At 35.6% G+C, this 23,627-nt stretch overlaps 1 protein-coding gene across 3 annotated transcripts in view; it reads right to left on the reverse strand.

The window, feature by feature from the left end:
* Positions 1–23,627, reverse strand: part of MAP3K2 (mitogen-activated protein kinase kinase kinase 2) — a 54,732-nt gene that overhangs the window by 16,842 nt on the left and 14,263 nt on the right. For 2 of the 3 annotated variants that reach the window (XM_054069978.1, XM_054069979.1), the window contains exons 2-11: positions 19,596–19,665; positions 17,224–17,342; positions 15,472–15,512; positions 12,931–13,030; positions 10,977–11,090; positions 10,248–10,347; positions 9,205–9,335; positions 6,104–6,183; positions 4,144–4,211; positions 1,098–1,193 (exon numbers count right to left, since the gene is read on the reverse strand). In XM_054069978.1, the coding sequence (XP_053925953.1) occupies positions 1,098–1,193; positions 4,144–4,211; positions 6,104–6,183; positions 9,205–9,335; positions 10,248–10,347; positions 10,977–11,090; positions 12,931–13,030; positions 15,472–15,512; positions 17,224–17,342; positions 19,596–19,599 (853 nt within the window). In that variant the 5' untranslated portion in view covers positions 19,600–19,665. The remainder of the gene's footprint in view (positions 1–1,097; positions 1,194–4,143; positions 4,212–6,103; positions 6,184–9,204; positions 9,336–10,247; positions 10,348–10,976; positions 11,091–12,930; positions 13,031–15,471; positions 15,513–17,223; positions 17,343–19,595; positions 19,666–23,627) is intronic. The other variant, XM_054069981.1, reaches the window with a different exon arrangement.

A 23,627-nucleotide genomic window follows, 5' to 3' on the forward strand; every position in this document is an offset into this window, starting at 1 on the left:
GTACTCTATCAAGCTTTGCCATCACAAGAATGGAAAAGAGACAGGAAGAAAATATGAGGCTTGCAAAAGTATATGAGGTAAGGCTTAAGGCTTTTTTGAAAGAAAAAAATTAAGGAGAGGAAGTAGATGTGTGTATGATGCAGTGTTATACATGAGCGATGAATAATTTTTACTGTGTTAAAATGGAGTAACTAGTTTCTAGCTTCATTTGCAGGAAAAATGATATAGAAGACAGAGAAAGATAAGTGACAAGATAAGCTATCTTTAAAGTTATTTACCTAATGAAAATTAGTATCTCTTGAAAGTCAGTTTAGAGTTTACTTTAAAGTCAGCATTACAGATCTTTGCCTCTTTAATCTTGTCTTAGAGAAAAGGACTGGACTGAAGCTGACTTGCAGTCCCTCAATTTGGCATTTATGTGATTTCTGTGAAAGAATTCCATTTATTGCTCCGCTCATTCCGTACTGCAAATGAAACCATCTGGTCTTTGGAGAAGTTTCTTCTCAACACTGCTCAACTAGTGCTTGACACACCCTAAGTCATACAATCCTTCAGCTGCTCCTTTTTCCTTCCTTTGGAAATTCAACACACGTTAAATTATATCAGTGTTATTATTGTCCACATTAGTCTTGTGGCCACATCATCAGGTGCTGTCGTATACTCCAACAAGTAACTCCAAGAGCTAATTGTTAACTTCAATGTTTCAATTATTGCTCTTCAGTTACATTTACTCTTTCAATCTGAGAAACTGTTAATAGTAAGGGGTTTTTTTAAGCAAAGCAAGAAATGACAAACTAACTGACATACCCACTTTGGACAGAAAAGAGTCACAAAGGTCAAAGGCTTACACTGGATGACATGTGCATGGCCAAAGATAGAAAGCATTTTCATAGCCGTGCCTGAGTCATGGATTCTATAATCCATAACTTTACCAGCGTTAAGTCTGCTCAGCAGGTCTATCAATCATCAGAAGTTTAGCAAGTGAATTTGGGGAAAGAAGTTAAGCTTTTGATTCTAATCTAAGTTTTCTTCTTCACTTTTTAAATAAGAGGAAAAACAGGTTAATAAAGTAGAACTCTTGCAGTAATCACACTTACCATCGTTATAGTCTTGTTGATGATATGAAATATGGTATCTTCGGGGATAAGTCCCCCCTTTTCCAAATTTCTCAAATATTGGGATATCATACTCTACTAGAAAATAAAAAGATACATTTCAAAATAAAAAAATGTGACTAAAGCATACTAAATTAATCAGTTTGGCACTGTAAACTTAAACATGGAGGAACACATCAGAGGACAGGCTTCAAGTTGAAGCATTAAACCAAAAAAGATTATAGAAAAAAAACACACAAATTTAACAAATCACAAGTCTAAAAGGACATTCAGCCAAAAATTCCAAAGGATCAAGAATTCAATAGCTCTAGGGCTTTGTAACCTCTTGCTTAAAAGAATGTCAGAGGACTGCAGCATGCGTAATCACTCCACTTGTAAAAATAGTTTTTAGAGTAATTCTGAGAAATTACAGTTCACTAGAAAATTTAGCAGAAATTATTACAAAGATTAAAATTTAAAGATGCATAAATAAGAAAAACTGGCAAATAAGTCAACACCACTTGAATGACTAAAGGACATTAAATAGCTACTCTTTCAAAAATTATTAAAAGAAAAAGATGTTCATAAGATAAAGGGAAAAGTCCTTCATGCATAAATAATTGGTTAGAAGATAAGTACATAAGATGGGAGTAAATGGTCAGCAGTTCTACAGGAATCTGGGCGACATCTCATGCAGTTTAATTATGCATGAATTCTCTTGGCAGAACAATGAATAATGAGGTGATAAAAACATTTGGAGAAATAAAGCCAACAGATTCAAGAATTACAGAACGCCTTAAAAGTCTACGTGACTGGATGTTAAAATGGCACATGAAATTCAATGTAGGCTAATATAACAGACTGTGATCAACAGTTGCAATAAAGCAGCAGCTGAATTTTCTGTATTGGCTAAGCAGCAAATTAAATGCTATAAATCATGAAGATATACTGAACAAAGTTTTGGTCTAGTCTGTTTCAAAGGATTTAATAAAACTGGAAACAATTTATAAGTATAGAAATGATTAAAGATACAAAATTGCTTCTCCATAATGAATGTAGGCCTCTATAGACCAGAAAAGCAACAACTCAAAGGGAGACATGAGGAAGCTTGTTAAAAAAAAAAAAAAGAGGCATACTACTTCATAAAACACAGTAAGTTGCACAACTTCTTGTCATGAGATATTGTTGATAGTGAAAAAGTTTATACAAGTTGAAACAAGGACTGGAAAAAAATGTGGAAAAAAAAATAATCCATCAAATCACAGAAGAGCACCTTGCATTTGCAGAACCCTTAAAGCCATATGTGACTAAGAATATATTCTGAGGAAGGAGCACTACATGCTCCTCTACAGATCCTGGTACTGGTTGTGGCCAGAGGAAAAAAAATAGGCGAGATGGACGTTTTTTCTGACTCTATATATTGTTCTGGTTTTATTGCACATCAAATTATTAGAGTAAATACTGAATATGGAATTAATCATTACTGTCTATCCTATTGTTAAAATACCAGAGCACCCCACAGGGGAAAAAAAAAAAAAAAAATCACAAGAGTTTTAGAAAAGTAACCACAAGTAAACTAGATTAAGATTACCAAAGGCAAACTAATTTCTGACATTTCCAGCAGTTTTGGTATTTATCTTTGCTACCTAAACACCTCTTTTACACAGTTTTAGATTTATTTCATTTAGAAGTGGTGCCATGTGTTAAGTGCTCTGGAATCCTTAAAAAAAATCCCTACACACTATCAGTTATCCGGAGAAAGCTTCATAAACAAAATAAGAAGACGTGTTAAGGAATATAATAGACAAAAAAAGCCACAAAACACCCCAGAGTCACTGGAAGCTAATTACTGTTCAACAACAAAATTCTGTAGCAAAGCACATTCATTAGAGACACCTCAAAGCACTTTCAAGGTTACCCACTGCACTTTGTATCCTGAACCACATGCAACAATTTGGATTCAAGCCAGAGTATCATATGAAAACAGCATTAGTGGTGATGATTAATTTATAGCCACAGCACACAGCTCTCCTTCATCCTTTCACTTTGCAGTGCTTTCAATTACAGAAGTCATGAGCACTTCAAAGAGATCCCGATTTCACATAGGAGAAAATGAAGGCTCCATGTACTTCGGTTGGGATAGGTTTGATTTTCTTCATACTATGAAGCTGCTACGGTGCTACATTTTGGATTTGTAACTAAAACAGTATTGATAACAAAGGGATGTTTTCATTACTGCTGAATGGTGTTGATACAGCATCAAGGCTTTCCATTTCCCATACTGCCCTGCCAATGAGTAGGCTGGAGGGCACAGGAAGAAGGGAAGGGACACAGCCAGGACAGCTAACCCCAGCTGACCAAAGGGATATCCCATACCATATGAGGCTGTGCTCAGCAACTAAAGCTAGAAGAAAGAAGGAAGAATGGTTTGGGGTTCTGAAGCTTGTCTTCATCTGTAGCCATTAGGTGCAATAAAATTCTGCTTTCCTGGAAATGGCTAAACGCCTGCCTGTTGGTGGGAAGTAGTGAATCAATTCCTTACATTGCTTTGCTTGCACGTGCAGCTTTTGCTTTACTTGTTACACTGACTCTCTCTCAAATAACAATTCTCACTTTCACCCTTCCGATTCCCCCATCCTACTGAGGGAGTGAGCGGCTATGTCAACTGCCTACTGGGGTTAAACCACAACACTTCAACATGAAATAAATTAACCAAGGTTATGCACCACGTGAGATGGACCAGTGTAATCAGTCCAGTGTAACAAACTGATATGTGCTTTTATCCACTGCATCATCTGTTCTTTTCAGAGAAGAAACACCACACACACCAACAGTGGTGATACACACAATCTAGGAGAAAACATCTGAGATATCTTACACATGACTATTTTTTACTGTGTATATTTGGACCAGATTTTGTTGCTTTGTTTTCTCCTACCATATTAAGTACATGTAATATAATACCTCTAAATGTGAGCTTCCCTTCTAAGTCTTATCTGTACAAGAGGAAGAGTTCCAGAAAGCTAAGATATCCATTAATTTTGCCTACCTGAGAATTCCTGATGATTATCTGGATAGCTCTGTGCTCTTGGCATCCGAGATTTGGGATAGTTGTCCCTGCAAGTACGAAAAAATACAGCATCTAAAAACTGCTATTCATCTAATACTTAGACATTAAATCTTATTGCCTTACAATTCTGATGAAAAGGTACTGCTTGCTAAGTAACTTGCTGCACTGTTTTACAAACGTGAAACCCAATTTTGAAAATAAAATCTAATAGGTATCAATCACAACTTAGGATCAGTAGCAATGGAAAAGCTTGCTTATGAAGTTTATTTTAGTCAGAAAGCAACAGATGCTGTTAATGAGCAATGATATTAGTAAAAACACGAACTACCATAAGTAAAGCCACAAAGGAACACTGTTATGTTTCATACCTTTATGGCTAAACACAAAAGTTTATAGACTGGCAAAATCTCATACGCAGCCTACAAAAATACTTGAGGAAATGTAACCAAAGAAATGCAGAGCCTTCTAGCGTCGCAAAGTATTTCCTCTTCTCTCCATGAAAGTCACAGGATTAAGAGAGTAATTTTATTGACTTATAGACTGACAAAGAATTTGTTTTGGTTTTTACACAATCACATTGTTTCTTACCTACTGTTGGAATGTAACTCCCAGCCACCAAAAGGAATGGATGGGATTGCCAGTCAGAGCAACCGATTACAGTATATTTCCATAAACATACCAAAACAATGTCCTCCTTTTTCTGGTAAGAATTTCTCTAATGGGTAACAGAAGCTAAATGGAGACACAAAACCTACATCTTTGTAGGAAATATTTGAATGAAGAAAAAAAAAAAAAGGAAAACAAACTAAGTAGAGGTGACAAGTAAACAAAAAAAGCAAAAGAAGCTTTGAAGAAGAAACATTATGAGTCAAATTAAGATTGCTTCGTTTCCCCTTCTTCCACTCACCCATACCCCACAAAACCCTAACAATTTGGCCATTTGGTAGAATTTCTGCCCTACAAAGCTACATTAAATACTGTTTGTATAATCTATCCCACCCCAAACACAAAATACTCTTCAAGTTTGTTGTTTTCTTGCTTGCGAAATGGATACTCATTATTTAACTGAAAAATTTACTTGCTAGAACAAGTGTTTTTGTGTCCTCAAATCATGTATTCTCAAATGAAATGGCACTGTGGAATACTATAACTCTGATTGATTGCCACAGGCAATGATTTCAAACTGTCTACCTTTCTACCAACTACACTGAAAATTTAATTAGCAGTATTATTTGTATAGCAGTTCCCAATAAGCGAATAGTCAATCTGCACAATATAAGACCCAAGATTATTTGCCTGACCAACCATAAGCCAAAGAAGGAATACATCCTGTTTGGCTACTTGGTAGCTGAGGTACTGGATAGTGATCCTCTCAAAACACAGAATCTCCTAACAGGTCAATCAAAACAGCTCTCCATCCCACTACAGTACACACTGCCTCTTGCGCTAACTGGCAGGTTTAAACAGAAAAACAAGTGCAAAGTCTGCAGTGGGAACAAGGTAAGAGGAATGGACAGTAACTGCAGAGAAAAGGAGGAGAGACATTGACGTCTTTAAATGATTCTGCACTCTTTCTTCAACTGAGTACTCTCAGAAAAGGGAAGTTTACTTCAGATAGCAGTACCTAAGAAATTTATATTTGGTGAGGCTGCTCACGCCCAAAATTTACTAAAAATCTTCAGTACATTCGTGGAGGATCTGAGGTGCAAATTTTTGTAATTTTCAAATGCAAATTAAAAAAAAAAATAAAGAAAGTCACTTCTGTTTCCTGTGCATTAGTAAGCAACTAAATTTCAATAAGTCTTACAACTGTTCCATAACTTGCAGTGGAATTTCTGGAAGATGTTCAGTAATAGCTGATGCTGGAGAGTTTTAATATGTTACAACTGATACATCACACAACCTAATAAAGATAACAACGAATGTAAATAATTTTTACCCATCTAAAGGGCTGTCAAGTGAGGGACAGCTTCCCGACCCAGAGTTTTCAGGACTGCTCAAAGATAATGGATCCAGCATCTAACAAATAACAAACAGAGAAAGATCAATAAGTTCAAGTTTGTGTGTTTGGCTTTTTTTTTATTTTAAATATGTGAATGTTTCTGCTTTGAAACACCTAGTAAAAAACAAAAACAAACCAGAAATATTAATTATTAGAGAAAAAGCTGCCATAGTTCAACCTGCATTGCATTCCGCAGTCCTGAAAGGACTCCATCGCTTTTTCTTGCATCTAACTATAGTACTTAATCCTCCATCTTGCTTTGTACCTAACTTGTATTGCTGCATTCTTCCTGTACATGCCATTGTCTCTTACTGTTACAGCAATACCTGCATGAGAGTAACTTAACAGAATAAATAAGACCTGCAAAGGATAAAAAGCTAAGACAATTTAAAAACACATGGATTTTGTTGTCATCACTAAGGAAAAAAAACTGAAATATGACATATTGTGATGAACACAATTTACTTAACCTCTGTAGTGGCTTACGTTTGGCTAACTAGCAGTCACAGAAAACAGCTGAAATCACACACTGTAAAACATTTATGCATTTATCTCTAGGTAGGACTCGAGGCGAGTCATGGAAATTTTTAAATAGAATTGAAGAGAAAATGGAAGGAGAAGGAGGGAGAATGCATAAAGTGTGCAAACACTGATTCTCCAAACCAAAATCCTGTTTAAAATAAAAAAAGAAACTTCATGTGAAAGCAGAGTTTACAAAAACACCAGAGAAAGTTTTTTTTTTTCTTAAAACATTGCTGATGACCTAGTAATCAATGCTCATGAGCTGTGTGAAATCTGCCATGTGAAATCAGTCTGAAGTCATAAAACTGACAATCTAGGCCAGATCTATTACATAATTAAAAAAAAAAAAATCAATCATCAACTCTTTCTCTGTTTCTTGAATACTAATCAAGGAAAAATAGAAATGGGTTGATAATCAAGAGCATCCTCTTGATTACCAGATATTTCTCTTGGCTGACATTCATTTCATCTTGCACTACCACCCTTAAAGTCCTAAGTTTAATGACAAATATCACTCCCTTTCGTTTTGCAGTAAAGCAATCTGAAATGTTTTACAGATTTATTTTCAGAAGAAGTGAAAACAGAATCTAAATTTTGAATTATTGGATGTAACAATTTTACTAGCCTGCCTCTCAAAAACAGAGTGGAAAGCTCATCCTGTTGTCTTAAAATGAGCTCATTCCTAAAATAAAATTTGTTTTCGTACATTATGTAACATCAATTATTTTCTATGAATTGGACACCAATCTTTACTGTAAATTATGCAATTGCCCCTCCAAATTTTCATGGTCTGTGCTGCATTCTAAAGGCCCTAGACACATACTTTGCTGAGCACCAATCAAAAACTTAGTAAAGAAATAGTGTTCACAAAGTGAGTTTGTACTCTACAAACCCGGACAATTAAATTAACTCTGTATTTGGGAGGACAACATTTACCATAGGTTTAACAGTTATATTCCTCTTCTCTCATGCTGAACAGTAGATCCTGAAAGGAGGAAAAAAAGTCCACTTTCTGCCAGATGAATTACCTCTATAACTTAACACAGTACAGTCCAACTGGCAGACCATGGCCCACTTCTATCCAACCTATCGTTTCTTTTGAGGAGGAAGCACGGGGTCTGCTGTCAGAGTGTAAGCAGCTGGGCTCAGGCACATCAACAGGAGAGTAGAGCAAAGCCCTCCACTCCCAAATTCCCCTCTTGTCTTTGTGGGGCAGGCTGTGACAGATGTAGGCAGCATGGTTAACACTTACCAAGGTCATATGGCAACTTAGGAGAGGGGAGTAAAGAGAGGCTGTAAGTTCTCAACAACATAGTTTGGCCCTGGAGGCTGCTTGTGTCGAACTAACCTGGCTTCCTATGAATGTAGAATTCCTATATTTAAACGCTGCCAACAGCCGACACAGCAATGTGTACATGACAGGCAACATGTTTCTTGAATACTCCAGAGTGAAAGGATATCCTGGGCATAAGAGATCATCTGTCTGTTTGACCAGTTAGTGTCCAAAAATTACTCTGCTAAGGCCAAAAGTAATAATTTCACTGAATGAATCCAGGCCTGGGCTGGATCTGACCACATGGCTATGATAATGAATAGCACCCTGGTGTGGAAATTAGGAGATTCAGGCTCTATTCCCAGCTCAGTCATTGAAATTGTGCAACAAATTGCACAATTTCTCTGCCTCTATTTTTATTCTATCATCTGTCTCTTATTTAGTCAGCTTATAAAAACCACTGCCTTTTGCCATTTGTGAATACAGTGCCAATGTCAACAAGAACTTCAACTGATTCGGAGACGCAGCATTATTTGTTTTCTCCTCCTTACAATATCCTTCTCCACTGTCAGTGAACCACCACATTCCTACATCTTTTCCCACTGTTTTTAAGGGTAACTTTGATATTCAGAAAGGAGGATTTTTAATTCATGCTAAGTGAGCCGATATCCCACACCAATAATGCAGGTAAATAAGGAGAACAAAATAGCAGACCTTTGTCACGCCCACCAATGGGATTGTGGAGTGTATTTCAGAGCTTATTTATATCAGGCCCATTGCCATCCCCTTGCCTGCACCCCAACACACCATCAACTGAGTACGAATAATACTGACAGATTCAAACTTTTCTTTAAAACCTCCTTTGATCACCTGGGAAAGTTGTAAAACTGGTCTTGCTTACATATCCTTCTCATTAAAATAAAGGGGTTGGTGCTTTCTAATGTAGACATCTCTTGCTGGAATTTGTATCTATCACCACCTCAACTCAACTACTATGGAAATTAAGAATATCATCTTTCTCCTTGTAGCAATATATTTAAATAATTGAAGTGACTTACAGAGAAATAACAGGTTCTACAAGGCTAAATAACCACAATTATTTTAACCTTCTCTCACAGATCATGTTTTCTAGGGTTGTCATGATTTTTTCAGCTGTTCTTTTAACAATTCCATATCCTTCTTGAATAACACTATCTCATAAATCTATCTAACAAAAACTTCAATTTTAATAAATCGCACATACCTGATCCATACTTTCTGGAATGAATTCACCCTCACTGTTTATACTGGTGAAGGATCCATTTCGGGCTACCTGATGCAGCTCATCTGGAATGTATCCTGGGGGAGGTGAACTCCTGTCATGAGTATTAGAACCTTTGGAAAGAAAAGGGCTAGTCAGAGACTGCATTCAAATACTTCACAGGCACTAAGCTTGTCTGGATAACTTCTTGCTTTTAAAATTTTCCAAACACCTATGCAATACAAGACTTGGGTACAGTGTTTAAAATCCATAACCCAGGAAATATGAAAAATTTGGGGCAGGCTTGCCTCAAAGGCATCCAAGAACTTGCATTATGTACGAACAGAAATATAATTTGCCTGCACATCTAGCTCGGTAAATTCCTCCTTTTGAAACAAAAACAAAAATCCAAATCCTTCCACCCATGTCAAGTAATCCTTGAGAATTTTATTTTTTCTTTGTAGAATATTAGGTCTGCAAGAACATGAATACCTCTATTCATAATAGATACAAAAAAAATCAATTAAACATTCTGAAAAATCATTCATTAAATTCTCTAGTTTCTTCATTAAATTTGGAAGCTAGCATCACATCAACTTTAATACAGGAATAGGCAAAAAGGTTATATTAATGCCACAATAAGTACTTTAAATGTTCACACATTAAGATTAAAAAATATGGGAGCTCTCAATTGAGCAAGGAAACTCACTGCCATATAAAGAAACAGATTTTTCAGTAACTCATTCTTGTATCTGAAAATTAAAAAGTAGCAATATCAATTCTTCAGGCTATGCATCAGTTACCTCAGATAATTCTACATACTTGTATTTACTTGTGATTTTCTTATTAGTTTTCTGTACTATATAAATTTGAATGCCTTTTGACTTAAAATTCAAAATCCACTTTCATAAATGCAAACTCCATAGGGTGATTTATTCATGAGTAATAGAAATTCAAACAGTCTGCGTTGAGAACAAGATCTTCATGAAGAGAATATTACAGAAGCAAAGTTTTTCCAACTAAAGCTATTGAAATATGTAGCTTACCTATTACAGACAGCCGTCTTTTCCTGTCTGTCATACCAAACACCGTATTATCTAAATCTTCCAGTGAGGGCAAGGGTTCCACGTTATTTACACTGGGTGACTGAAAGTGAGTACATATTACGAACTGCAATTGTTACTTTACACTCCTGACAACTAAAATACTTTGCAAATTTTTATAGGCTTTGTGGAACACATTGGTTTTCTTCAAGCAGTTGAAAAGAAGCTTGCCAATTTATATTAAAATCTATCTCTTTTGGTAGCTCGTTCTTAATACCTAAAAATAATTTGATACATACTAGTATACAAATCCTATCAATATCATGGCTGCATAGACAATACAAAAATAACTCAGTATTAAGCCTACAGTTTGCTGCTACTGCTTGCTACAACATTTGATTTGCAACAAAAGTGTCATTAGCATAGAACATAAAGAACAGTTTCAAACAGCTACAGTTACTTATAATTCTATGTGCTTCACAAATTTGTATCACACCATCATCCTATTAGGAACACTTTTCTTGCACTGTAGGGAAGGCATACAAAGAGACAAGAAAAGCATCTACGAAAATGTTAAAGCCAAGTCAATACAAAACGCTAATACATGCTTAAAGTAAACTGAAGCAGCAAGCAGTAATATTTCAATTGGAAAAATGTCATCTTTAAGAAAAGATACAAATTACACTTCAATACAAAAACTGAAGAAAGACATTTAGCATTGTCAACTCATACCTGTGTATTTCCATGTATTACAAGTAATATCTTGAGACTCTTCATATGAACACTACGGTCAAGCAGTTCAACAGCTTTGTCCAGGTCATCCTGTGTGGTTAATGGAATTACAAGCTACAAAAAGGGGGGGGAAAAAAAACATTCCTTAAACAGAACATAAGAAAAATGAGGAAATCAAGAGCAGAGAAACACAAACTGAGACCATCTTTCCTTTCACTCCAAACAACTTGAAAACAAAATTTATTAAATGATGCCCCAAGTTACCACCAAAATACCTGAAGTTCAACTTTAACTATTCCTTCAGATGTCTTCAATGGATACAGCATGGTGGAACATGTCTTCACAATGAAGAAACAAGCTTTTTACACATGTACAACTTAGTATACTACAAGCTTCAGAGAAACTTGCACAACAGTGTCAGTGTATTTGCTATCATCTAAATTAATACAAGCCTGTAAGGTAACTAAAACCATCCTATTTTATAGAGCATAAAATATTTTCTGTCTCACAATATTACTACTCTATTATCTGAAGCTGCATCACTAACAGACTTTCTCCACTGAATAACAGAATTTGTCAAGGAAGTTATCAGCTATGATGTCATCCACATGGAACAACGATGGTCTCACTAGAATCTCCTTGGATCTAATTCATTAGAATTAACTCAGCATACATTCTATATTTTTAGAACAGAAAATTAGATATGCCATTAAAGTACACTTGAGATCTGAGTTGTATAATGACTAAAATTGACTCTATGTTTCAGGAGTGCAAATTACAACTTCTGCTTGTAACAAAGGAACAGCGCTATATAGATTTTTTTTCAAATCTATTCTACTTGTAAACAGTCTCAGTCAGTGATGCTCAACTACAACATCAGGTGACGTATAGTGCTTTTATACAAAAAAGAAATGAGAATAAGGGATGATGTTCTTGATAACAAATAAGTATACTCTTCATTTTACGTTGACATTTTAACTTTAATGACAGTTTATTACTAACTCATTTCTGAGAAGCGAGGTGATGATTTGCAACTAGTGCAGAAGATGACAAGCAACAAACTTGCTCAAATGTCTAAAAATCTGTCAGAGAAAGGAGCTGAGGCTAAAGCATCATGAATGGCCCTTACTTATGAACTTCCTAATCTCCAAAAGCCTTCTGCAGGAAATCCTGCTTTTGAGGATCAGTTTCAAAGAAGCACTTGGTCAGGTAGTGAGTAACCAAACAGCAATAACAGGCATTTTCTTTTGCAAAGATTCAGATTGGATACAGCAATTATGTTGTGCATAACCAAGCACACCAATAATTCTCCATGAACTTTGCTGACTCAAGGCAGAACCCAGAAGTAACTCCTAAGAATGGATCCTGCATCTGTAAATAAATTTCCTATTAATAACTCCATCTCTACTTCTAAAGTAAAGATGAAAGTCATCTTGATCAGGCATAAGTAGCTTAACAGCACCAGCGCTGTTCCCAAGAAATCTTTGTTTATCAGTCACTTTAAGAGGAGCAACAGTTAAGTCTAGTTCTCCAATTCAAACTTTACTAAACAATATTTTGTCAACTACCTAACAAGATCAATCCTTAAAAGAAAAAAGTGCATATTATTTCAAATCTAGAAACAAAAAGCTCAAAGAGGTATAGACTCTCCCAAAGTCAAACAACTGGACTGTGGCAGAGCCAGAAGACAATTTAGCCATTCCGAATCAACTATGAGACATGATTTCTTAAGATGTGACTCGCATCATAAAACATTTCATACCTCTCTCACCTATCTGAATTTAGGCAAGCCTTACATATTGGAGAACACATACATTAGAAATCGGGGGGGGGGGGGTTGTCACGGTATTAAGTTTTGTCACAGGAGTTCTTCTCACTGCTTAAGAGAGTGAATCTCATCCTTAAGATAATGAACATACAAGTCACTTAGAATTTAGAAGACACAGAATATTACCTCATTATTGCTGTAATGTAAATCCATAGTTTGTCCAAAAGCAACTTTAGCTTTAGCTGCAAGATCTTCAAGTTTAACAGGCCTTGGTAATTGCAGGATCCTGAAACACAATTTAAGTTAAAGAATTTTTGTCCACTACTTATGAACATCTGGAAATTCATTACTTAAGAGTCACCTTAGAATTCAATTTATTGCTAAAAAGACCATAACAGGCTATGCTTTTTTCACTGTTCTCCATATCCCGAGGCATTAAAAAAAGAGAGAAAAGCAGTGAAAAAGTTCTAAGGGATAACCACACATAAAATTAGATCTCATTATGACTATTTTACTTGCTTGCATATGGCTTCCTTCTTAACGAAACACTTTGCATGCCTCCATTCCAGAGGCAAAGTCTCAGACACTTCTAAAGTTTTCAGTTTTAGAAAACTAAGATAAATGAGCACCATATCCCGACAAGCATAAGCATCAGAAAGGAATTACTCCTACTGTCCCCTTTTTGAAATCCAGAAGACTGCCTCATCCAAGGAAGGTAACCAAATGCCACCATCTTTATCATAATGAATTACACACTCAATCTGCCAAGTCCATCTCTAACTGTGCTTCAAGCACAGTCTTGTAAGAACGGTGCACTTGTACATCAATGGCTCAGATTTTCCTTTAACTGCATGTCTTATCAAGCAAAATGGCATTTATCAAGCAAATGCCTGCAACTGACCTTTTGCTACAGAAAACTACTGTTACTTGAGATACAACACTATTAAACAACAAAGTTTTTAGAAGTGGCTAAGCTAATGAGATTAATTCATTCCACATTCAAAAAAGAAATAGGACTCAAATTTCTTTTAGAAGAAAAATTAGCAAAGGATAACTGTCCCTTTTATCAGTATTTCCATTGGTACACTGGTTACGGAACAATATTTCTCAACGAAACGAGGCTAGAAGCCAGGCCACTTCCAACTAAAAATTGTTTTGACAAAATAAAATCTTAAAAAAAACCAAACCACCCTCAATCCTCACTGCAGTTAAAACAGTTTGTTTAGCAATGCTGGAACTCTGCCCATCACCGTGCACGTTCCTTAGTACAGACTACCCCATTCACTACCGAAAAACTCTGGAATCACTTCTCTTTTCCACTTCCCTTTTAAAAAAAACAGTGAGAAAGACATTGCTTAACTTATTTTTCTTGCATCATTTCATTATTTTATCTTTAGAACTACATGCTCAGGCAACAAAAGTATTATAGCTCATGCTGAGCAATGAGCTGGGGTTGTCCAGTGCTCCTGGGCAAGCAGGGTCATGTTACTCAGGACAGTCCAAAGCAATGCTAGGCCCATCAGCATAAAGAGCTGAGGAAAGGTTATTTGTCCAAGCACTTACTTTATGTTTGTATTCATTTAACTTAGTTCACTCAAAGTGAGTTAAGATAAGATTACAAAAATGCACTGGCAGTGAGAAAACAGCTCTCCATTTTAAATTCATGCTTCCACTTTTTTTCACAAGGAATTGCTAGGTAAAGAGTCCTCAATTTTCTAAGCTTTTGAAAAGACTTATTTCCTCCAAATTACTTAGAGCACTCGGCAATGCACTGTTACATGTGATGTTACATAAGTCACACAAAAAAGCTGAGGAATGTTAAAACCTAGGGAAATGACTGCTATTTTGCTACCCCATGTAAAGAGAGGGCACATAATCAGCAGCGATACACTCTGATCTATTGCCATCACACCAAAGACTGCCAAGGAGTAGCATAGGTTTCATTCTGAACCAATCACTACTTAAGGCATTCACCATTTCTATTGACAAACAGCGCGACCGGGATATTATTTCCTTTTTCACTGAGTATTTTCAAAGGTCTTATTCTATAACCATTTCTCTGTAGGTAAAATGAAAGTTTATGCTTTCAGAAAGAGACAAACAGACAAAACTAGTTGTTCACAAACCAGTTCTGCACAGAACTGTAGATGGACTTCCACGAGAGTTTTGGAGCAGCCATCAGAGCAGATACAGAGATTTCTGTAGACTCTAAACATGTACATCATTCACCTCTCATACACAAAATGAAAATGTTTTAACTCAGTATTCAAAACTGTCAATGAAAACAATCTAGTTATACATTCTAATAAATTTTCTTATCACAGTTCTCAGACTGGTTCTTCCAAAGTACAATCCAATATTGAGCATTAAGATGTAGGCTTCTTCCTCTGGGTGTTACAGTAACAATATATTATCACACATTTATGATGCACATAAAGCAGCAAAAAAAATATTTACTGGTCTACTCATATTAAAGGTCTATGCTAATAATCTTAATGAAGGATATTACACGGGAGACAGTTATGGTAAGATACTTCTGCATTTATATATACTTACATCCCACATTTTAGACATATTAATTCTCCTTAAATGGTGTTCTTACCAAAATTAAATTTAAGCTCAAACTAAATATATTCAGATAACTGAAACACTTCGAACAATTTGAAACTTTGATAAGATTCCCACAAAATCCTATAAATAAGACTTTTTTCTGTGTTCCCACCTTACCTTTTTTCACCTCGATGTTCAAATTTGACTCTAACATCATTCTGTAAGAAGAGAGATAAAGGAACCACTATTAGTTTGTTACTACCTCCTTTAATAAAGGCCATGAAACCCTATTCAGTAATCCTACACCAGAAATAAAATCCTGAGGCATTCAATACCTATTTTCTGTCTCTTCTGATATACCAAGCATTCTAACAAACTAATTCTGCAGTGTCTGATAGAGGCCTAAATTGTTTAAAACACACACAAAAAAATTTATTCTGAAGTACAACGAATGCCCCTATAAGTAAATACATTCTTTTCTATCAATATATTCTAATCATATAATAGATTCATGATTTCAAACTCAGCATAGAACTGATTACCAAAGAAATCTCTACCATGAACAGGCAAGTAGATCTACCAGGTATTTATGTACAACATGGAGTTGAGCATTCCAGTCTTAAGTAACATATCTTGTCTCATAAGCATTACCACAGAAACCCACATACATAATTAAGCCAGCATTCATACAATCAACTTTCCAATAACAAAGATACCTGCAAATATCTGGAGTTACACACAAACAAAATTGTTTTGTAATATCATATATTTAAGAATCGCACTGAATTAGCAATTATTACAGGGAAAAAAATAATTTCATTGAACCACAGAGATTATATCAAAGTAACAATGTTATATGTTCTGAAAGAATTACTTGATTCATAAGTGTTTGCTTTAAAAATTCAAATTTAAACAGAATGACAAAACTTACCTTTCCCCTTCACCACTACCACATTTAAACTCAACAGTTTTTCTTCTTACTTTCTAAAGATTATATTCAAATTATTTTTGATCATATATGCACATATATTACTTCCATGTCTGAAGACAGAGCTCAGCAGCAGGTTATATGACACCAGCAAAGCACCACTATGTCATATAAACTGAACTCTTGCAGCTTTTAAAGCACAGAATAAAAAAAGATGTGACCATCAGTTCTTTCGACAGTTTGTAAGCCTGATATGCTTAAATACTTTGATCTTCAACAGATTAAAACAAGACTAAACAAAATGAAGTTTCATGAAATACTGGACTGGCAATTGAGGATCCGATCAAATAAACATACAGATAATTCAATAAGGCTACAACAACAATTTGGGTAAAAATTCACATCCTTTCCTCTCCTAATGTCTCCATATGGTAGTTCCAACTTATCAACTGAGTATGTGCTATTTTTCCATCTGAATTCAGTATCAGCAGAAAACAGAGAGATGGAAAAAAACTCACATTTCCAGCATGAGAACAAATAAAAAATTGAGGCCAAAGACGCAGTAAAGGAGCTTAAGTACGTTTCTGTTGCGGTACTAACATCCTTTAGTATGGCATAACCGACACCTGCGCAATCTAGTACAGCTATAAAATTCATTCTGTAAAAGTAATCCAAATAAGAGATGCTCGCACATCTTGGTATTTTAAAATAGTCTCTAGTACCAATATAATAGTAATAAGAGAAGAGTCAATCTACATACGGTATCAAACACCCCTATGATCTTCAACTTACTGGGACTGGAGTAACTTAAGCATACACTATGATCTGTTCTGAAATGCCACCATTTCATTTAGGAACATGAAAAAAGAAAATGGCAGCACATGTGGGAAGCTAATAGCTCATTCTGATATGCTCAATGGTCTGTCAAGAAAAATAATTATTATAGAATTCACAGCACAACATTCAGTGTTCAATAGGTTTGTAAAGATATGAAAGATCACCTGTTTTTTAGGTGATGATGACTTTGGTTTTCCTGTTTCTTGCTGAGGCAATACAGGACGACTGGCCTTATGAAGCACAGCCAAATCCTGCATGATTGAATTCAAAGCTTGCTGCTCATCTGCTCAGGGAAAAAATAAAACAAGTACGTGATGGTTACATTTGAACTGCATTGCTATCTCATTTCACAATTAGGCAGGCATTGTTCTAAAATCTAGAAGTCTAAACTACACTTCAATACATAATTGCCAAATTAAAAAAAAAGTTACTGCCACATTGCAGACATGTTTGTTTTATTTATCATTAACAGTGCTTAAGGAAGTAAAGAGCTTAATCAGTAAATACACTTACATGGCAGGTTTAAAAAGCTGAAGTCATGACAAAGATTGACAACTCTATAGAACTGCAAGCTGTATTAATAAGAGAAGTGTGGAGAAAAAAAGAAGTTTTTTCTACTTTGTTTCAAGTAAAATGAAAAAAAAAAAAAGGAAAAGCAAGTACTTTTGAATCATTTTTCCTCTGTCCTAAACAGGTATATAACACACACAGGAAGAACACACAAACTCCTTGAGGAACACTTCCACAGAATAATTTAAAAAAAAAAAAACAAACCACAAACCAAAACACCACAGAACTTTTCCAGGATTGCAAATGCAGGGGTTTTTAGGGCTTATAGGAATAATTCATGAGGAAAAACAGAAGCACTGAAACCAGAGGACAATTTAGGAGTAAGAGTGCTACATATCTAAGACTTCACGTTCACACAAAATCCTAAAACCTGACGATATGCTGCAACTATGATATCCTGAGGCCATGCTAGTCAAGGTTTGCCTTGGAACTGGGATGCTCTTTAAGACAGGAAAGCACTTCAGAGCTCAAAAGCCTGTACATCCACCACTAAGAGAAATTTATCTGTCACTAATATTTTGTATTTGTTCCTTGCCACAGTAACAGCACTACACTCAACATGCATCTAGAACACCAAATAACAAGATTTATGTACAGATATGCTGATTGTATGTCTTCACACTAGTCCACAATGGATATATTTGTTGAAGAATTCATAGTTAAGCGCTTTGATTTACAAAGAACACAAACCTGAGAAGAACTCAGCATTAAAATCAGCCAGCAAGTATTTCAGGTATTCAGCAATTATGAGAATTCCTTCACACGCTATTAAAATATAACCAAATATATTGGGCAAACCAGGAAGTTGTATGATTTCAGTGTTCTCGTTTAATAGATTCCTAACAGATCAGAAAGCTGGTCTGAAAATGAGTAAATCTGATCATCAGTTATGCTGTCATTATTCACAACTCTACTAAGATATGCAAACCTATAATAGCAAGTTTTACAAGCAATGGCAGAACTGAAGGTACTCTTGCAGCTCACAGTTATTCCTTTCTCACACTATAAAACACTTCAAAACTTGCCACAATTAAAAAGGTTAAATTATTTCATTGTGTTATAGCCTACCCTAGTGCTCAATGAAAAAAAAAGTGTTCTTTAGCTATTGGTTGGAGAGGGTTTAATTCCCATCATTTACCAGGGAAGCATATTTCACAAAAAGGAAATCAAAGCATTGCAACAAAGAATCTGAAGTTTACTGAATATCCAACCTGGTTCAATGGTCATCTCCCTCACACAAAATGCTGAAGAGTATCACAAATGTACAGTGCTGTATTCCCAGGTTCAGCTACTTTATTATTAAGCATGAGGTTAGGCAAAAAGTAGCATAACAGAAGATAAAGAAATATTATTAAAAAAATGTGCATGTTTTGTTTCTGGGGTTGGTTTGTTTGGGTTGGTTTTTTTTTTATTGTTTTGGAGTGAGGTTTTCTGAGAAGTTTTTTTACTGTAAGCGATGACAAGATGGACTCAGTCAACTAATTAAAAAGCATGTACAACTTGAAAAACTGACATCAAATTTGAAGTAATACAAATGTGCTACATACTTAGAAAAACAGTTAGAGCATCTACACAATCCTGGCTTTGCACTGCAATGACACAAGACAATACAATAAAATTCTTTAATATATACTTTGTGGGATTTTTTTCCCAGTGGCCACTACCATTCAGAGCGCAGTAAATATTGCTCAGTAGCCTAACACCACACATGTCAATTTTCTGTATTTGGATTTTTAAATTACCACATAGTGAGAGAAAAATACTATATTCCAGTATATATTAAAAAAAAAAAAAAAGAGAAGTAATTTGACTACTAGCAAAGCAGATGAACGTTGCCTTTCAAGTAGATGCTACATTGAGTTACACAGCCAAAGCACCCATTTCCTAGAAACAGTATTAATTTTTTTGGCCTTCAATAGAAAAGTTTCTGAATCAAATTTTTATATACATTAAACACAAGACTTACCCATAATGGCAGTGAAGCTGAACACCTGAACTTCAGGGAAACAGTTGCTTCTCTAGAATGATGTTATTTCCTAAAATGCAAACCCATAAAACCACAATTATTGAAGTTGTCAAAACCATGTAGAACAGTCAACTCTTCATAGTTTACAGGCATATTCTACGTATCAAATATCCATATAAAATATGTAAGATTGCATATGCAGCAATGATGTGAAAAAAGAAAACGTCTTGCCCCAAAGCATCACTAGACTCTGAGCGACATACACATACTTTCAGAAGACACAAAGCCCAAATTACACATTCTGCAAGTCTAAAGTTGATCTTATTATCTCTCTATGACCCCAAATGATGATTAGTAGCTTATTTAGTCATATCACTCTACTACGCAAGATATCCACTAATGCAGATTATTAAGAACCTGTTCTATTTCAACAGGCTCCTGTATCTGGTGTTCAAAGTTCCATTTTCAGATCTACACATATGCAGTTCATATAAATATAAACACAAAACTTACAGCACAAAATTAGAAGACATCAATATCTACTGATTATATATACTAGAAAAGGCTTTTTTATCATAATTCAGGATCATCACACAGATATCCCACAACACAAGCAAATGTCTCTGGAAGACAGCAGATACTAACTATTTGTCCATAACATACAAGTTATTAAGATAAGTAGAAACAGAAGGGATGCATTTATGAATAAAATCTATCTATCACTATGTTGAACATGAGCCAGATTAAAAAAACAATAACTAATGATCGATTAAAATATCTTACTATAAGGTGCTATTTTGGAGCCTGATAGCAAAAAAAAACAAAGGCATATCCCTAACAGACAATGACACGCGAAGAAAGCAGAATTTTTAATGCAAGATAACAGAAGAAAACTCTCTAACTTCTTAAATAGTCACTGCCACCAAGTAGGGAGAAACTATTCCCTCTTCCCTTTTCCTGGCTACAGTGGACCACCATCCTTCTGAACATAGCCAAAAGATGTACCTACCCCTCTCTGATCTAACAGACGCACTTCCCTGCAAGTTTGGTCAGTGAACTACACTGAGAGAAAATTACTTTTTTTTTTTTTTTTTTTTTTTTTACAACAAACTCACCAATCAACAGAATTTGTTTCCTCATGGTTCAGTTCCTTAGTGGGGATAAACAGCCCCTGATGCCAGCAGAGGGCCACCTGTGTGAGCACAAGGCTGAGAACAGAGGAGAGGTGGGCCAGCTCTTTCAGTCAGACTTCCCTGCTTGGATATTTGGGGAATTTTCTAGCTAACAAAAAATTAATTACAGTTTTACAAAGGATTTCTGAGCATCATCAGTCAGACACGTAAGAGTTTCTGCCACGCTCTCTCTTACATACTCATTTCAAGAAAATAGCCTTTATAAGGAGCGTTCACTTCACCAGTAGAACTAGAAAGCTTCAGGTACTTCTGACATACTTTTCACAAAGAAATTGACACTTAAGAGCCATACAAAGCTCTCTGCTACACACTTTTTTTACCTACACAACAGATGACTCATCTACTATTGTCCATCTCAAGCTCCATGATACACAAGAAGAGATCAAGCTTTTAAAGAGGATCCAGAGGTCCCTTCTTCACTCTACAACCAGAAATCAGTTCAGGTGAGAGAGCACACAAGAGCGCATTAGAACTAAAGGAGAAAATACAATTCAAGTGTATTCAGGGTTACATATTCCCAAGGCTATGGACAGCCTCAAAACAGTATTTGAAACACCTTCCAAGTGCCACGGGGGAAAAAACCCTCCCATCTAATGCTGGTAAAGTACTGAAGCCTGAAGAAGCGTGACCTGGGCTGCCTGTGATCTCAAGACATATCCTGAACTTTTACTACTAACATGGGCTCCTGCCCCTTGATGCCACCACCTTCGCCCAATGGGAGACAGAAATAGTTGTTTTGAGGAAGGAAAAAAAAAAAAAAGAAAAATAGAAGCTTCTGTTGCTCCATAACCAAAAAGGAAAACCATAAACATAAAAAGAAAAAGGATTTGTTTTAATTTTCAGAGCCAAAACCAGGGGCTGGATTTTCATTTGCCAAAGGATACTAGCCAAGATCACTCAAAATGAAGACAACCTTTGGGTCTTTTTCTCACACAAGATGCCAGAAGATCTGGCTTACTTGGTAAACTGGGTCTACTTTTACAGCCTTCAACAATACAACTAACATTTCCCCTATATCCGATTCAATGCATTATTTGTATCCATAGAGTCAAAAAAAATCAAACCAGAACATATCTGCAGCTACTTTCTACAACACATTTATTGTATCAGCAGCAGCCTTGGGGGATCTTCCAAATAATTATCCAATAAATGCTTACAAAAGTTTTTTAATTCTGTATTTAATCCAACTGTCTTAAAATGAGAGCTAATGTCACTTTCATAAATGTCTGATTTAATTAGCCATCTAATACATAAAACATAAAAATTTGTTTCATGACTTTGGACAAAGTACTTTTGTAATACCTTCTTGTAAGCATTTCAAAAGAAATACAAAAGTTCTGTGAGGAACCTTAAATCTTCTGCCACACTTTAAGAAAACAAGAACAAGTTATATTTCCAAACAAAAATACCCTAGATGTTCTTCCTCAACCTAGCTGAAATAACCAAACTTTGAAGCTCAAGATATTTGAGCTACAAGGCTCATACAGGGCAGGCAAGCTGAAGAACAAGAAACATCTTCTGCAAGTTCCTCCAGCTACAGCAATTCATTCTAACATTTCTCTGTGGCATCTTTCATTAGAAGACCACAAGCTTATAAGTGAGCAGCCATTTCTTTTTCCTTCCACTTGCTTATTACTTACAGAAAAAAAAATAAAACCTAGAAAACTTAAATTTCTCTATATAACTTATGGATTTCTTGCCTTATCGCCCCTTCTAACCAAAATTATTTCAGTTCCAATATCAAGTATAATTTATTACAAGATAAATACCTTAAAAATATTTTCATTTAGTACCACTTCAAGAATAAGCAAACAACGTTAAAATTTCAATTAAACAGGTGACACAGATCAAACTTTATTAAGACTTCACCTTTGTGAACTGAGAAAACACTTCCAGTTTTAACTGCTGCTTTTCACAATGGATATAACAGGGTGGTGAGAGAACAAAAAAGATAAAAAAAATCAACTTTTTTTAAACAACAAAAAAATACAGTCAGTGGACAGGGAAAAAAGCATACCCTAATCCTTGATTACAAAGTAACATTAGCAAAACACACAGAGTAGATGATAATTCAGGACAAAAAAGGAAGTGAAACAGGGAATAGTGGAACTCAAAGGTTCAGGAGAAGCAAAGGCAGCAAAAACACAAGAGCAGATGCAAATGTAGAATAAGATTATATTAAGGTCTTGCAGAGAAACAAGCAGCTTCTATTTGAATGTAATCAAAATAAGGATGACAGAGAGTGAATTTCAAGAAGGTGATGATGGGATAAAAGCAGCAAACACGGAAGAATATCCTAGCAACAGCACTTTGGATGCAAGGGTGGAGAGATGCTGATTCATATTCATGATTCACTTCCCATCAGCCATCTTCCACAGCGCCTGGAAGTCTTTCAAGATCTGAGGAAGCCACTGAAGAAAGAAAACATCCAGGTTGTTCTTGGAAATTGTTTTTTAGCTTTCTCAAGGTAAATGAAACAAAGCCCGAGGGCAAGTAAATCATACAGATGATAACCTGGGTATTCAAACACTGTGCTAATTGTCCATATGCATATATTTCTCCTGTAATAAATGCAACAAGATTAAGCTGCCACTCAGTTACTGAGAAATAAAAGTACATGAACACCAGCATGCAGATTACAGGGTCTCTCATGACTGGCTCAGTGACATTCAAAAACTTGCAGGCTACAGGGAAAAAAAACAAGCTTTACTGTCACATAGTAGAGGAATAAATTAAGCAGATGCTACAGGAGGTGAATACTATTAAGTGAATAGCAAGAGTGGTTTAGTTCCGTAGAATATAGAGATATGTAATGTGAAGAACTGAAATGGTATCTATA

This window comes from Cuculus canorus, chromosome 6, assembly GCF_017976375.1.
Source record: "Cuculus canorus isolate bCucCan1 chromosome 6, bCucCan1.pri, whole genome shotgun sequence".
Classification (NCBI taxonomy): domain Eukaryota; kingdom Metazoa; phylum Chordata; class Aves; order Cuculiformes; family Cuculidae; genus Cuculus; species Cuculus canorus.